The 18539-nt window shown below is 40.8% G+C and overlaps 1 protein-coding gene across 1 annotated transcript; it reads right to left on the reverse strand.

Annotated features, from left to right (window-relative positions):
• Positions 1–12229: 12229 nt before the first annotated feature.
• ID3 (inhibitor of DNA binding 3) lies at positions 12230–13670 on the reverse strand. The gene is made up of 3 exons (XM_072136980.1): positions 13282–13670; positions 13064–13137; positions 12230–12805 (listed from the first exon to the last, which is right to left on the reverse strand). Exons 1-2 carry the CDS (start codon positions 13576–13578, stop codon positions 13081–13083), a joined length of 354 nt encoding a protein of 117 aa, XP_071993081.1. The 5' UTR covers positions 13579–13670; the 3' UTR covers positions 12230–12805; positions 13064–13080.
• Positions 13671–18539: the final 4869 nt, after the last annotated feature.

Genomic DNA, 18539 nt, shown 5'->3' on the forward strand with positions numbered 1-18539 from the left:
AGCAAGCCTTTTAAATAAGGAAGTGTGAACCTGGCCATATTTAGCTGTACCGGACACAGCTAGGTAGAGCATCCTTTATTTACTTCTAAGCTGTTCACACCCTTTATACAGTTTTAGTTGTATGCGTTTGGACCATTGCTGTTGAGGTGCACCTGTGCCTTTTATAACTCCAGCTTTGTACTCAGGACTTCAGTAGTTTCAACTGATCTCCCAGCCCTCACACCTTTTGTTTCAAGGTCCTTCTTATATGTAACTAACCTAAATGGATTTGAAATCTCTTCCTCTTCAGAGCTTTTGTAAAGTGTCCATACTGTAATGAAAGCATTATAACAACATTGATAAAACAGACACTGGTAGCACAGGAACATACACTGAGGTGTAACCAAGTAAAGAGAGGTATTAGCATGTTGTATATACACTACTAGACATACTGGGCAACGTACTCAATATATATAATATAATATAAATATATAAATCCCATACAAATGGATTGATGTCAAAATGTTGTATGAATATATTTATTAAATACACATCTTTAAATAGCTAAATAAAGTATGTTGTATGATTAGAGCTGAGACAATTTGTGTCAAAATTCATTTTCCAGTGCCACATCCAGCCGCAAAACTGGCATGCGTCTCATCTCAAAAGTGTTTGCCCTTTTATTATATGGACCATAGGCTTCATAGAGAATGCCAACCAAACTGTTAAAGGGGCTGTACAGTGCAACAGGATACCAGCAACCTAGCCCAGGAATACAAGCAGGTTCCAGGGAGGGAGGTGGTTTAGTAGCAGGTCTCTAAGATGGTCAACTTCTTTAAGATGTTGTATATTGTTTGTTATGCTACTTACATATAATAACCTGGTTTACTGATCAGTCAACTGAATTGAGTAAATTATAAGGAATAGTTTCCACTTTCAGGGACTGACTATTCACATATTTGGTCATGTTATTAATTTTACAGTTAAATTTCATACTTTCCATTCTTGCTTCAGTTTTTGTGATACATATTGTTATACCCACTTAGTAAACATCAAACAACTAATTATAAGATGATAAGGAGGGGCACTCTGTGGTATGGAACAGATTAATTGGAGGCATTTTAACTTAAAATTCCCCCCACTGGCGCTACAGTGTCTACTAAGAGGCTCTGGTCTTGTAGTAAACATGGGCGCAAACTCTGCTAGTTCCGACCTGTAGACCAACTTGGCAATCGATGCGAAGATCCACGAGGTACTCAAAGTACTGTCCCGCTCTTGGAGGTGCTGCTTCTTGCAATGAGTGAATATGTACACTCTGGTGGATGTAAAGCTATTTTATTTAGAAACACTGAGCGTTTCGGCCCCGGGCCCGGAGCCGAAACTCGTAGTGTTTCTAAATAAAATAGCTTTACATCCACCAGAGTGTACATATTCACTCATTGCAAGAAGCAGCGCCTCCAAGAGCGGGACAGTACTTTGAGTACCTCGTGGATTTTCGCATCGATTGCCAAGTCCGTCATTTTGCTAGATGTCCGGACCAGGAACCCCTCCGGCAGCAGCTTCTCTCTTCTGCACTTACCCATTATCTGCTTGATTTCCTTCTGGAAAAGGTGAGAACCATTCTTCCTTATACAGCTCTTCTCCCAAAAAAAAATACGCTTGAATCTCTCGCGCTTTTTGTCTCCCTCTCTCACTGTGGCAAGAATTGGTGCACATCCGTGGATCTCCACTCCTATGCACCCATCGCTAGCACTTTGCTTATCTTCGACCTGTAGACCAGAGTTTCTTGCTGTAGTGCTAAAGCGCGTAGTTGCGCGAAACGGCCTGCCGCCTGCCTGTCGTGGTTGGCGTCCTCCCCGCACTGCCACATGGAACAATAAAGTCCACTTATTTTTCATCTGACCGGTGCGTGCCCTGCTTGTTTCTTCACTTTGTGCATTTACATAAGCATCTTTTTATATAACAAATTGCCTCATTTTAGATTCTGGCATATTTAGGCCAATCACAAATGGGGAGTAGTATATGACTTTTTGCTGCTTTAAAATACAATAGTGACGTGTTGTGGACTCTGCACTGTGTGCATAATTCATCCTTTGCATTGCGCCCCACCACCACCACCACAGGACAACTCCAGCTACAAGCCACTACACAAACCTGGTGTTCATGGCTTTTTTTTCTGTAGCAGGTGGACATTTTACTGTGATTCCGGCCTTGCAGAGAGGTTGGCCACAACATACTATAGGTGGCCTACGCTCAGGATAAACCATTATGGAAGATATAATGGAAATGGAAATAGAGCCTGATACAACTACCACAAATGTTTATCTGCATTAGTATGTATAATAGCTATAATTTTCACGTTTTCAACCTCATTAAATTACCAAAGGGGAGTGACATCAATGTAAGCTAGTGGGGGAGGGGTGATTAGGAAAATCTGTTTAGTATTACTCAGACCTTCTAAAGATCTCCTGTACTATTACTGAACCCATGTGCACTTTGAATGTGCTTTTCTAGCTTTATGTGGATTCTCTGGCAAAGCCACTCGTGAAGTTTATGGCACTTCCCATATTATTACATTTACAATGGGGCCACATTTACTAATAACAGTGCAAACAGTTTGCAAAAAGTTTGTCTGTGTACAGGGCCGGATTAAGCTTAGTGGGGGCCCCTGGGCGCAAAACTGGTGTGGGCCCCCACTGAATGCAGTCCAGACAGGGAACAGCAATCGCTATATACTACTCCCCAGCATTCACTATATACAGCCCCCCTGGTAATCACTATATAGAGAACCCAGTAATCACTATATACAGCCTCCCCAGCAATCACTATATACAGCATCCACAACAACCGCTATGTACAGCCTCCCCAGCAATCACTATATACAGCCCCCTAGCAATCATTATATACAGCCCCCCAGCAATCATGATATACACCCCCCCATCTACCACTATATACAGCCACCCAGTAATCATTGTATACAGCTCCCTCAGTAACCACTATGTACAGCTCACCAGCAACCACTGTATACAGCTCCCCCAACAACCACTATATACAGCCCCCAGCAATCACTATATGCTGCTTCCCCAGCAACCACTGTATACAGCTCCCCAGCGATCACTATTTACAGCCCCCAGCAACCACTATATACAGCCCCCAGCAACCACTATATACAGCTCGCCAGCAGCCACTGTATGAAGCTCCCCAGCAATCACTGTATACAGCTCCCCCAGAAATCACTATATACACCCCCAGTAACCACTGTATACAGCTCCCCCAGCAATCACTATATACAGCACCCCAGCAACCACTATATACAGCTCCCCCAGCAATCACTATATACAGCCCTCCAACAACCACTATATACAGCTCCCCCAGCAACCAGTACATACAGCTCCTGTATAGCCCTTATAATAACTATATACACCCCCTATAATAACTATATACAGCTTCCCTATACCTTTATACATCCCCCTATATTAACTATATACAGTCCCCCTATAATTACTATATACAGTCCCCTATAATAACCAACTATACACAGTCCCGCTATAGCAACTAACTATACACAGATGTCTATTATAACTATATAGTGTCCTAGATAAAATAAAAAAATTTTACTCACCTTCCATCTTTCCCCCTATGCCCGCCAACCTTCTCCCTCCCCGCGGTCATCTGCAATTCGAGGCTCCTCACATCATCATCTCCTCTGTCTTTTTATCACAAATTTAATACTGTTCTATTATTCTCCTAGAGATCACTATTTTGTCCCCACAACAACCAACATAGTAACATTCCCCTCACAGTCGCCAATATAGTAACGATGGCCTCACATAGTAGCCAATATGGTAGCGGTGCCCCCACACAGTAGCCCATAAAGTAAAGGTGCCCCCAAACAGTATCCAATATAATAGGCGCAGTGCTCCAACAGTTGCCAACAACAATGGTGCCCTGACATAGTAGCCAATAGTCACAGTCATCCACAGTAGCCAATAGTCAGAGCACCAGCCCCACATTAGCCAATAGTCACTTCAGCAGCCCTGTGCCTGTCTCCAGTAGCCAGTAGTAACAGTCCCTGTCCCCAATAGTGACAGTGATGCCCCCAGTAGACATCAGTCACAGTGATGCCCCACAGTAGCAATGCTAGCATTCTTCTCCTAACGCCTTCTCCTAACGCCTTCTTCTCTGCAATGCCAGAGATACAGCACAGAGAACGGCAGTGATTTCACACTTCTACAGCGGGTCATCTCCAGCCACGGGCCTCTGAACCTTTGACCCAGTGCAAGCAGACAAGTCATCACACATTGGGGCAGATTTATCAAGCTGTCTTAAAGTCAGAATATTCTTATCTGCCCATGGCAACCAATTACAGCTCAGCTTTCATTTTACCAATGCTCATGAATATTTTAAAGGAGAGCTGAGATTGGTTTTCATGGGCAACTAAGAATATTCTATATTGGATGTGCCACATATTCCTCCCTTTATTGGATATTGGATGTACCAAGTATTCCTCCATTTATTGGATATTAGATGTGCCACATGTTCCTCCCTTTATTGGATATTGGATGTGCCACGTATTCCTCCCTTTATTGGATATTGGATGCGCCATGTATTCCTCCCTTTATTAGATCTTGAATGTGCCATGTATTCCTCCCTTTATTGGATATTGGATGTGCCATGTATTCCTCCCTTTATTGGATTACCTTGGATAAGGATGCCAGTCACGCATTGAGCACTCCGAACCAAGCCTACCTTTAGATTGCCTCAAGATACACAGGGTATGTGAGACCTTTTTTTCTTCTCTCTAAGAATATTCTGACTTTTAGACAGCTTCATAAATCTACCCCATTGTCTGCGCCACATCCACCATCATACAGACTGCATGCCTGAAAGCTCATATTCTCCACTGCAGCAAGCAAGTGGTGGGAGCTGGTACTCTGACCTGGTTCACCCGGCTAGGTGAGCCATTCATCATTTTAACACCCAGTTCACCCAAGAAGGGGTAGACCAGCCCTCCCGAGCTGGGGTAGACCAGCCAGACACCACCCCTGCTTAGGGGTCTGCTAAGGCTCCTAAATTACATTCTTGTGTTGAGTTATATGATTTTGTGAGTACTCAATATATGGAGATATAGCAGTGATTAACTTTGCTCTTGCTCTCCACCTGCTGAGAAATTTTGTAACAGATGTAAAACCTCTGAGGAGAACACACACTTATTTAAACACAATGGAGCACATTTCCTACGCCCGGTCCAGTCGCGATCCCACAGCGCATTCTCCGACGAGGATTCGGGTTCTGCCGGGATTCACTAAGGTGGTGCGCCCGATATCCAGTAGGTGTCGCTGATGCACCGAGGTCCGCTGGAGTTCACCTGCTTCTTCCCGGTGCATGTAAGTGCTTGATCTTGTGACACTTTTAATTTTTTAAATTCCACGGTTTTTCCGAATCCGTCGGGTTGTCCGGCGGCCACGCCCCCGATTTCTGTCATGTGAAAGCAGCCGCACTTGCGCTGAAATCCAATCATGTGCACCAAATTCCTGGCGGAATTCGGCGCAAAACAGAAAAATTCGGGAAACCCAACGAAAGTGCGGCCACGGTACCCTTAGTAAATGAGCCCCAGAATTGTAAATTCTTTGTGCTGGAGGCAGTACAACAGTGGGCAAAGAACCCTGATGCTATGTATTACAAACATGGTTCTATGTGTCACATGGTCCACTACCCTCTCTGTCAGATTTGTGAGACAGATTGTAAGATATTTGTCTTGTGAGCAGCATGGGGTGGGGGGCACTGGAAGGCATGAGAAGCAGATTAGACAGGAATAGCAGTGCTGAGGATACGAGAATAGCAGGGATCTCATTTTGTTTCAATCTACTGATCTAATGGAATGCATAATGTAGTGTTTGCAATAATTTAGTGTTTGCAGGGTCTTTCCTTTAGCCCCATATGTACACAAAACCACTGCACATGCAACTTTTTTTTTCAAATAATTTCTATTATATTTGCATGAATTTATCCAACAATTTACAAAAACAAAAACAAAAAAACATAATGAATAATACAAGCAACATCATCTGATAAAATGAAGATTAGAAGGAAGGCAGATACATGAAAGCCTGATGAAATGTCTACAGGGAATACAAGATACCTCCAAAAACTGTATATGATACTATGATACCAGCTATGTCACTTAGGCCGCATACACATGGCTGTCTGCGAGATGTATATATATATATATATATATATATATATATATATATATATACACGTCCCCATAGACGGCAATGGCGGCCCAGTGGCGATACGGTGCCACACATTTGTGGCATTGATCCGCGCCGTACACAGGGAAAAGATAGAGAATGCTCTATCTTTCCCTATGTGTGTGGCCGTGTCTGCGCTGTTTTCTATGGAGGGGTCACCTCCTCCTCCTATACAGCACACAGCACACAGCTGTATCAATATAATGAAGCATATAATACTTCATAGTATATAATACTCACAGCTAAATATGATATAGTTAGAAAAATAATCAAATCCTGACAAGTAATACCAGTTATAACATACTTGACAGTCCGATTGGGCCATACACAATGCCCCACAATTATTAAAACCCCTGCACCAGTTTTTGGCTGCACTATTCCCGACACAACACAAATTTCTGCACATCTGCATTCCAGTGCTCCACATTTCTTACTATGACTCTACAGAATTGTGTTGCACACCCTATGTTAAAGGAACACCAAATAAAAGTTGGTTCACTCTGCCAAAGCAGTGTAGTGTGTGCCACATTCATGAAGAACATGCGCCACATTTAATGAATCTGGTGCACTCTGCACTCTTCACTGGCAAACTGCACCTGGGTCAGTAAATCTAAAATAGATATAATGTGGTCCAATATATGTTTGCCAAATCACCCCTTAAAGAGGACCTGTCACCCCATTTATCGGCACTAGGAGCTGCTTACTAAAGTAAGCAGCTCCTAGTGCTTGATCAAACGCTGCAGTGTTAGAATGATAGCGTTACCGGAAACCTAATAATACACTGCAGCGGGGTATAGTGTAATCATCGGACAGCTTGCAAAGCTGTCCGATGTATTCATGAGGGGGCGGTCCGAGGCGCTGCCTCTTCCCCAGACCACCCCGCTCGCTCCATAGGCCGGCATTGACTGCCGCACGCTATACCCTGCCACAGTGTTAGATAGCGCTACCGGAGGTTTCCAGTAATGCTATCACTCTAACACTGCAGCGTTTGTTCAAGCACTAGGAGCTTCTTACTTTAGTAAGCAGCTCCTAGTGCCGATAAATGGGGTGACAGGTCCTCTTTAAGTAATACTGAATGCAACTCACTAGATATACCATTCAAAAAACAAACTAATCAATAAGTTTTAAAGCACACCTTAAAAACAATAATATGCTAGTACAATAAGCAAAAAAGGCAGATGCAAACCTTTCTGATATAGTTATGTTAGTAGGTCTGGAGAAATCACTTCATGCAATGTTTCAGGGGATCCTTCTTTTCCTCAGACATGTCCAAAATGTACTTTCATTACACCAGAACTTTACCAATCATGGTAACTATACGACAGATATGCTATGATATATATATATATAATTTATGACAGGTATTAGTATACACATCTAAAATTATATTGGTACATTGTATACAAGGAAATGGTACATTGTTGTAGCCTGATGGTAGATGCTAATACTTACCTACTTTTCCCATCCCCATTGCCAACAACTTTCTTTTTTCATCTTTTAGAACAGCTGGATTTCATATAAAAAATCTTAATAAACTATGCAAAAGAGCCCGATGTGCACTGCTGAGCACCTTATGGCTCTGCCGATCAGTAGTTTATGCACCGAAGTATGAAAAAGTTATTAGCGCCAGAAGATGGCAAAATTAAAAAATATTTTTGTACAGGAGGATTTAATTATTGAAAATGTATGAAAAAAATTATAAAACCTATACAAATTTGGTATCCCCGTGATTGCACCGACCTAAAGGATAAAGTATAAATGTCCTGATTGTAGATGCCTTCAAATCTAAAGACTTGCGATCAGGAACAAGCAATATGTCGGCAAAACATAAGTTGCTCCCTCCCGATTCCAAGCGTTTACTTGCATTGTTCATCAATTACTTGCATCAATTTTTTCGCAGGGTCTGTGTTTTTGGTGCCCGAATTGTGCAGTAATTTACGCTGGGATGTAAGATTGTGGCACAAGGGGATAATGAATTGGCACACGACTGAAAAGTGTCTGAATTGACTCCACATTCATAAAGGTGAGATAGAACTTGGTAGACCAGCTTTTGCAACTCTATCTGTGCTCCAAAAATTCAGCCAAAAAAAAGTGTTGGGAAATTAGAAGTGCAGGAAAAGTGCCTTGGATTGTAAAGCTGCACCCAAATTATGCAATCAAAAAAAAGGTGTGAGTGCCTGAAAAGCAGCAATATTGTGGCGCCTTCATTTAATACATATGGCACACAAGGCAAAGAAAGAAAAAATAAAAATATGCCAAAAAACTGTTGGAAAGTCAATAATAAATGCCCACTATGGTGCTTGTTCCCGATAACATGCGCTCAGGAGTAATACATCCATGATGGCAATAAAATTGTTTTTCAAAACACAAATCAAATGTCTTTGGGTTCTTTCACATTGGCATTGGCGTCCTGTGTGCATTGACAACGGATACGTTTTATATCCGTTTTGTCTCCGTTTTCACTTCCATTTTGTCTCCGTGTCCGCAAAAAACTGAAGGTTTAACATTGCTTTGCAAACAACATACCTGGTTTTTCAGCGTCATCACTGAAAAAAAGGGCGTTGCACCTGTTTTTTTTTTTGCGGAACCGCATCAGTGAAAAAAAATAGGACATGTTTCAAAATTTTTTCACCAACAACAGATCAGTGAATATACAAGCCAATTTTAAAACACCCATAGAAATCAATGGCTTTGTGAGGCATCCATGAAAATCACTGAACCACGGATGTAAAAAACAACGCCAATGTGAAAGAGCCATTAGAGGTCAGGCATCTGTCATTCTGTAGACAGAGACTATGGCGCACATTTACTAAGAGTAGTGCAAACTTCACTAAATGCAGTTTGCCTGTGTATATTCCAAGGTGCGCCAGATTCAGGATTTCTGGCGCCTGTTCTTCATGAGTCTGGCGCTCCCTGCACTATCCCAACAGAGCTCACCAACTTTTTTTAGGTGCAGCTTTAACATAGGGCTTGCAACACACTTCTGTCAGACTTTGCATGATAAATTTGGCGCACGGTCCCACTGAGCACCGGAACGCCCCCTAATTTGTGTCGCACGATGCCTAGAGCAGCTGGCCCACAAAATGGTTGTGTGCAACACAATTGTTAAATACTTGTGCAAGGAGTTAGCACCTAAAAGAACGTGCAAAGTACGACAAAAAAATGGCGCACAGCCCTTAGTAAATGTTCCCCGATGTGTTGTTATAAAACCACTTTAAATGGAGAATAAAAGCCACTGATGGAATAAATGTGTGCAGCAGCTAATGATCAAACGTTATTGAAAATTCTTATTATGATTACAGTATTCTTTTCAATACATTAAACAAAAAACAAATGACAAATTAGAAGTGAAGGCTGTGAACTAAGAAAAAATTCCATTGTTAACAGTAAATGTTTTATTTATATGACAAATAGAAAAGAGAAAACCTTAGTGTTTCTATATCCTTAGTTCATCCTGCACACTATTTCATATACCACCCACATATTTTTAATGACACATACAGAAATGTATAGGAAACATCTGCATGGAGTGGAATGAACATAGTGAGACTTTATGGCAGCATTACAAGCATGTGCAGAGGATGTGTGAGATACATTGTACATGTAGATAAGATGCCAGGCACATGTGTCCACCAGGGATCAGAATAACACATATTTCAACAGTCATTGCCCTGTATAGAGGCAGCAGCACAGAGCAGGGGGGTTGCGTTTAGGAAGTGAGGGAGTGGACGAGCCACTGAATAGATGCAAATGGAGACAGATGAGGGGGAGAGGGAGGGAGACAGCAGTCAGACAGGCTGGCGCCAGGAGACACCTGCGGGTCCTGAAACAATGACAATGCCAGGTGAAGAATTCCTAACACATCCCCCTACCTCCCGCACTAATCACAGCTGATTCCAGCTGCACTGACCCCCCGCCCGCCCCCCATCACATACACAGCCGGGGAATCCTATTATCTTACAACTGCTGGATGCCTGGTAATAGGATCATTACCGAGCCGTGCACACACTGCGGCATCTGTGCGCTCAGGATGTCAACGTGATCATAGGATGCTAATCATCAGGATTAAATGACAATAAAGATAACTCTAATAGCCCCACAGGCAAATGATATATATATACATAGATGATTTATCATCTACCGATAAAATGTATTCCCTCAGGGATACACAATGGATAGATAGATAGATAGATAGATAGATAGATAGATAGATAGATAGATAGATAGATATTAGATAGATAGATAGATAGATAGATAGATAGATATTAGATGGATGGATAGATAGATAGATAGATAGATAGATAGATAGATAGATAGATATTAGATAGAGATAGATATATAGATAGATAGATAGATAGATAGATAGATAGATAGATAGATAGATAGATAGATAGATAGATATTAGATGGATGGATAGATAGATATTAGATAGATAGATAGATAGATATTAGATGGATGGATAGATAGATAGATAGATAGATAGATAGATAGATAGATAGATAGATAGATAGATATTAGATAGAGATAGATATATAGATAGATAGATAGATAGATATTAGATAGAGATAGATATATAGATAGATAGATAGATAGATAGATATTAGATAGAGATAGATAGATATTAGATGGATGGATAGATAGATAGATAGATAGATAGATAGATAGATAGATAGAGATAGATAGATAGATATTAGATGGATGGATAGATAGATAGATAGATAGATAGATAGATAGATAGATAGATAGATAGATAGATAGATAGATAGAGATAGATAGATAGATATTAGATGGATGGATAGATAGATAGATAGATAGATAGATAGATAGATAGATAGATAGATAGATAGATAGATAGATAGATAGATAGATACATAGCAAACGTATATCATTCGTTAGATGTTTTTCACGCCACAGACTTTCTGAGTGTTTTATTTACCAAAAATCCCTTATACCAAAAAATTGAGTAGAAACATGTGGGATATTTAAAAATAAATAGATTAATCCTAAGAAATGCCTGGAATGCTATGGGAGTTCAGAATAATACAGATCCAGCACATTCCCACTATGTTCTATTCCTTGTAAGGCTGGTTCTATTACTGCAGATAAAAGGGTGAGGGGACCGAAGCTACAGTGTAATGTAATGTGACTATGGTCCTGTATGATTATGAACCTGTTGCATATTGTAAATATAGTATATATATTTACACACACATATATATATATATATATATATATATATATACACACACTTTATACCTTTATACACTGTAGTAGATAGATAAACAGATGGAGAAGATACAATTGGAGTACACTTTGTCATTTTAGGCAAACCATATAGCCAGCCTGCTCTTATGCATCTGACCAAGATACCCTTCTATTCATATGATGGGAACACTGGGGCTCGTCTGTGTATCATGGTCCAACATAATCCAGTTACAGGCAGAAGGCGATTAGACTGTAAAGATATAACAGATAGATGGTAGATATATAGAAAAAAGATAGTAAGCAGAACAAGTGCTAGATTAGACTGCCTGCCTCTTGAGGGCAAATGGAGGACAAGCACCTAGAAAACAGCTGGATAACCCACAGGCTGCCACAAAGATTAACTAATAGCATAAATTAACAACTATCTACAACCCACTCATTATGATGTTATTCTTGAGTGTATATTAGTGTGATCTAGGAGGGGTTCACCTAACATGCCTAGTGTATATATGACAAGTGTTGTCATTTTAACACAGGTTGCCCACTGAGGGCTTGTGAAGGCGGTGGGCATTCATATAGGGTATGGAACACATATTCCCAACATAGTGACACTAGCTACCCATATACAAGATGACAGAATTGCTCCCTTAATTTTTTCTAAGATAGCTGATTATAATATTTTATTACAGTGATTATGTAATAGAGCGATCAATACATACACAAATATTTCAGCTATTGCCAGAGACCCTACATACACATTGTACACTCACATCAGAAAACAACACAAATGATTAAAAATAAGATTTTGTTTATTATTTACAAACAAGACATAATAACTTTTATAAAAAGTTTACTTTTCTAAAATCTGAAACTGTGCAGTTCCAACAGATAATTCTCTACTTTAGAGAGAGGGATATTCTGGGGTCAACACCACAGATTAAGGCTTCTTCTATGTCCTTACAAAATAGATGAAGGCATAAAAAAGTATACATTGTACAAAAAATATACAGCTCTTAAGGCAATGGGAAGATATCAATTGGTGTCTTCTGTAATCAATACAATGTGATAAAATGGAATAATCGCTTTTTGGTCCACATTCGGTAGGAATGTACAGATAAAAAAAATACAGGATTACACATAAAACACTCTAGACATTTGGTCTGTAGATGTTGAACCATTGGGCTGTGAAATAAACCAGCATATGTAGGAATGAGGAGTTTGGCTTTATAGTGGGAAATTAAGGGTATAGTCTTTTGGAGGGGTAAACTTGAATTTTTGATAGCTGCTCTGAAAGAGTTAAATTCTTCCATCTTCAAATCTGTTGCTTCATGGAAAGAAGTTTTTTTCAACTCATGAATTTCCCACACCTGCAGAGAGAGAAATATGCATGTATATGAATGTGAGTCACAGTAAGGGAGGGGGAGCAGACTGAGTGGCGCCTGAGAGGAAGCCAGCACCTCCCCTAGGCCTGATAACATCACTGACAGGCAGGAGACCTCTGCTCCTTACTCTCCCAACTATTCATTACTACACAACCCATAAACTAATACAGTATGACCATTAGATCTATGCTGCTAGAAATCCCCTCTACAACCCAAATACATAGGAAGGAAGCAGACTCTTACCATAGCAGTTGGCATGGTCAGTGGCAAATGCTGCTGGCATCCCCTTTCGTTGTCATTTCTGAGAAGTCTGATTTCTGCAGAAGAAAAACACAAAACTTCATAAGTCTCCCAGTATAGATCAGTCACATCACACAACAGCAGACAATAAGGTAGTTACTACAGCAGCACTATGAGTTATAGTGCAACATATGGTAATGGTAAGGTACAAGGACACTGACCTGTAAGGAGAGGATGGAGTTGTGATCCTGCTCTTCACCCAACACTATCTGCAGGTCGAAGATGTAGTCAATGACGTGCTGTAAGATCTCCACTTGGCTGAGTTTGCTCCCTTGAGGGATCCCAGGAACCAGCTCACGGAGCTTGGAGTAACAGTCATTCATGTCATAGAGTAGACCCATGGGCTCTTCAGATCCCTTGTGACTGCTGCTCCTGGCGATGCTCAGGCTCTGTTCAGACAAACAGCAAACAGCCTGGTAGCAGCTGGACATAGATCTCACGGGGCTGATGGCTTTCATGGTTGTGGTGGTAAAATTTCCGAGGAGGCTGTTGGCTTGTATTTGTAGGTCTGATTCCTTTAGCTCTGGAAGTGAATGTTGTCAGAGACATGCAGTCCGGTGCCTTTATATAGGCGTAGTACCCCTCCCTCCCCCATGTAAAGCAGCCCCCCCTCCTCTCCACCCCACTGCTCCATAATATTGAGATAACAGCTGGCTGAACACTTTCAAACGGCTTATCCTGATTCCTGGGGACTGGAGACAGTGTCATTAAAGTCACAGAGAGAGGGCTGGAGGGGGGCTTTATACCTATTACTAGGAAAGGTGGGAAATACAATAACATGGACATCTTTCATTTGTTTCTAATTAAACTTTATTATGTAGAAATATATATATATAAAATATACATATATATATATATATATATATCTACAGTGTATATATATATATATATATATATATACATGTATGTATATATATATATATATATATATATATATATATATATATATCCCATACTAATATATTATTAATAATAATAAAGTCAAATATTTCAATTGAAAATATATGACCTATGCAAATGTATTTAGAATTATAATTCTGATGTATTTCTAAAAAGAATTTCTATTAATAGACTATTAGTGACATTCCTTGGAAAATATGGGATTATTGAAGGAGAATGGTACAAGCTGTATATAGATGCTGGCCATGTGTGTGATTCTATTTCTACAATCGTCCTTAATCCGTCTCTTTAGTGTAAACTGCGTTTTCCTTGCCCCCCTCCTCCTCTCCCCCTCCAGACTTTCTGGCGTCAGGAATATTATCCTGTGACCAGGGAGGGAAGAGGCTGGGAACTGAATGAGCAAAACAGACAGGGGGGTAACGTGACTGTGCTGCTATTTATTTCTCTGTGGTGGAATGTGACTTATTACAATCGCTCCCATGCACATAATGCACATATAGTACCCAGCACGTGGGATCTATACATTGCTATAGGATGGACACCGGCTCGTCTGTAGATAATCCTTCTCCATACACATGTATGTAGGGCTGAGTGACAGCCACACACAATGTATCCGCATAGCCGCCTCTGTGTACACAGGTTTGTATGTGAACATTGCTCTCCCCCCTCCTCTCCTCCGTCCTCGCAGACAGCCTGGCGCCAGCCCGTGACGTCACGCCCCTAGCCCCCCTCCCGCAGGGGACGCGTCTCCATAGGCAACCACAGGCCTCCAGCTAGAGGCGAGAAGTGGGCGGGGCTCCTGTCAAACAGCTGCAGCTTAAAGGCGACATATTCCCAGGCATGGCCCAGCCACAAGAGTCCACACCTCTGTATGCATAGCTGCATATACACAGGGCGGTTATAGGCACAGAGCAAGGTGTTAGAAAGTCAATACAGCTGTGTGTTAGCTCTCTCTACATGGCAATCATCTCTAATACTCTTATAAACAACCTCATGTTAACCCTTTCAGGGTGATCGTGTCCATTGGATATCTCTGTAATAAAATCACCATGTTCTCGCCGTGGACTCATAAGAAGCTGCCAGACTACCTTGGTGTGGCTTTTCTCCATGGAAACAATGGAGTGAACAGGTTGTGGGATGTTGTCAAAGCATCCCATCTGCAAAATGCTCTAAAGATTTTTAGAATCCGGCCGGCCGGAAGCTCTCATCCGACACCATCTCCCAGCGCTTACAACGCTGAGAGATAGGGACGGATGGGAGGAGCCGGCCACAGCGCGGACCAGAAGCTCCCTGTGTGCGGCTTCTTGTAAACAAACAGGGGCACAGATCGAAGGGACCGCAGCGCGGGACATCTGCGGCACCGGAGGAGGTAAGTACAGGTTTGTTATTTTTAAATTGCCCGCCAGTAAGTAATTTTTAAATCCCGGATAACGCGTTTAAACTTATAAATGGTATTTTAATAATAATAATAATAATAATCTTTATTCATATAACACTATCATATTCTGTAGCCCTAATAATATACAAATAAAATAAGACATTGCAGAATACAAACAGTCATATGGAGCAACAGGAGTGGGCCCTGCTCGCAAGAGCTTACGGTCTATGAGGATGAAGGGGTGACACAAGAGGTAAGAGCTTGTATAATGGTCCAGCCATTCTTTATACGAGAACAATATAAAATACGGTAATTTAATTAATAAAAATACTGCTGCTTGAACCAGCCATCAGCCAACATCTTATATATAAAGTCCAAGGTCAGTGGGACTGCAGAGAAGTCTGGAACTTGTTATCTGTAACTTGGTGTTTGCCAGATAACAGATAGGAGGAGGACACACAATGGGGCAGATGAATTATTGAATATGCGCCAAAAAAGTGTCGGGAACTCACGTTTTTTTAACTGCAAAAGTATTGCGGATCATTTATAACGTGTTTGCGCCAGAAAGAACAGATGTTTCCGACTATCCCAACTCGTCTTTTTTTTCCGCAAGTGGGCGTGGACTGTATTTTCCACATCATCTGCCACATTTATGTTGTGTTTGTCTGCTTTTTTAGGCGCAATTTATGGCGCAGAACAAACCAGGAAAAAGATGGTCTTAAATAAAAAGAAAAACAGGCGCAGTCCATGTAAGATTTTGGGGCACATCTCATTTGTGTTGGCATTTTTATATGCCAACACAATTAATAAATTAATAAATGCCCCCAATATGTTAGTAAAGAAAGAAAGACATTTAATGCAGTTAGCAAATGTGGTAGGCTGGGTTTTAAGAGAATGTTTGAAACTTTTGAGATTGGGTATTAGTTTGATAGTCTGGAGCAGGGCATTCCAGAGAATTGGTGCAGCTCAAGAGAAGTTCTGGAGACTTTATGGATGCATTAAACCGCTGTTAAGTGTGAACTTAGCCTAACACAGTAAATCCAAGGATTTTACTTGCTTGCTCATTTTGGAGATATAAATTTAGGTGTTAAAATGAATATGATTGCCTTATCCACAGAATCCTTTACAGCATGAATTGTTATATGTAGTCATCTTGTAGCCATGGGGGTGCAGAGGTGACATTTACCAACAGCGCTTTCTCAGCGCTACATTAGAGACTAACAAAGCAGTAAGGGAGATGTAAAGACATCAACAATGGTGTCCCCCATAGCATCAAGGCAGATAATTACCACAATTGTCCAAGCTATCTAGCATCTGACCGCTTGCTATTGAGAAAACAATAGTTTACCATTTACACTGCTTTGAAAAAAAAGTGACAAATGACCACTGCAATCTGTTGTAAGCAAGATTTTTAGTAGTTGGCTCTAGGGGTGGCATATTCCTCAATGAGAGATGCCTTCATGGTAGCAAACTGTTTTCCCATGGTGGGTTAGTCATTTAAATTTGCTAATTGAATATGAATAGACTGTTCATAACTGGGTGCAAGAGAACAGGCTCATCATCCATAATTCTCTGAAAATATAGTTACTTGCTACAGAGTTCCCTTAAAAAAAGTTCACAGTTGAGGTAATTTTATAAGACTGATGTCAATTGTGGCTCACTGGTCTATAAAGTAACAAATGTTTGGGCAAGTGGGGCTTTGTATTAAAATATTGAAGATTATTGATACATTTGTCTCACATGTTCCTCTAGTTTTTACTTATCATGCTTACTGCTCATCTAATGGAGTAATATTTGCCAAACAATAAGTCTCCTTACAAATGGACATACATAGTACAAGTGGTTGTCATTTCTGGTGCAAATGGTTCATTGGTCCATAAAAAGGCACACATACAGTGATAAGTGTGGACTAAAGGCTCCAGCCAATAGACAGTAACCTACTTCACATTGCTACTCTCTATAATACCAAACCTGAAACCTAGCATCATTTATCTTGGAGGTCCTAAGGAGAAGAATCACCACTTATAAGGTATGTGGGATGAATAGTAACATTTGTAAAAGCACATTTTTTCCAGGGTACAGTTGCCAGTGTAATGGCCAGCTGTGCAGAAGATGAGACTTCTTCACTACTCATTGTTTATACATGAACAGCTCCTTCATCCCTTCATATGGTATGGTCATATGGTCTGTGATAGCCTGCAGTGAAGACTGTGGGGGCCTTTTGCTATGTTGGATGCCAAATAGCCTTTGCTCATTGGATGCATTTGGACTCAAAGGTCAATAGCTTGAAGGCATTGCCCTTTATAATTATATACTGTTCTTAGTACCCAGACCTGCTTTACTGTTCTACATTACTAAACATGGCCACTGAACATTTTGTTCTGAGACATCCTCACAAATGTAAAGTTTTCCCTTGAACAATTATTAGTCTATCTGACTCATGCACCTTCAAACACAATGTCGTCATCTGTCATGTTCTCCTTCTATACAATAAAGAATACTTCCAAAGCTTCATTAAGTTCTGCAGTCAAGGACTTGGGAAAAGGAATCCCTTCAGAGTTGACTGAATATTATCCCCTTATACAGATACTTTTCCTGGGAAGTGGAATACTGTATGTCGGGGACAGACAGGTCAGATCAATGCAGAATGTCCATTTTTTTCCCGTGTCCAGTATATTTATTTGCTGCGGCAGTGGGGCAGAGTTTACCCTTTAAAGGGGTTGTCCATGTATATAAAACATTTTTTATATGGCTGGGGGGTTCTTTTAAAATAATAAACAGCAAATACTTACCTCTCTCCCTGCTCCCACTCATTTGCGGCGGCAACTGTCACTGCCAGGTCTCTGTTTTTTTTCAGCCAGCCTTGCCATCCCAACTACAGTGGCTGTGGTCAGGACTACACTGCTGGCCTCTGAAAATAAACAGAGACCCGGCAGAGCCAGTGGCACACCTGAATGGGAGCAGGGAGAGAGGTAAGTACACAGTCTTTATTACTTTTAAACACCCCCAGCCATAAATATATATATTGATAACACTTTAATGAAAAAGATTGAATTCTGCAACCTAAAATCTGCAGCAATAGATAACATGCTGTGGATTATTTGTGTAAATCCTATCTAATAAACTGGAAATGCAAAAAAA

The sequence above is a fragment of the Engystomops pustulosus genome, chromosome 2 (genome assembly GCF_040894005.1).
Source record: "Engystomops pustulosus chromosome 2, aEngPut4.maternal, whole genome shotgun sequence".
Classification (NCBI taxonomy): domain Eukaryota; kingdom Metazoa; phylum Chordata; class Amphibia; order Anura; family Leptodactylidae; genus Engystomops; species Engystomops pustulosus.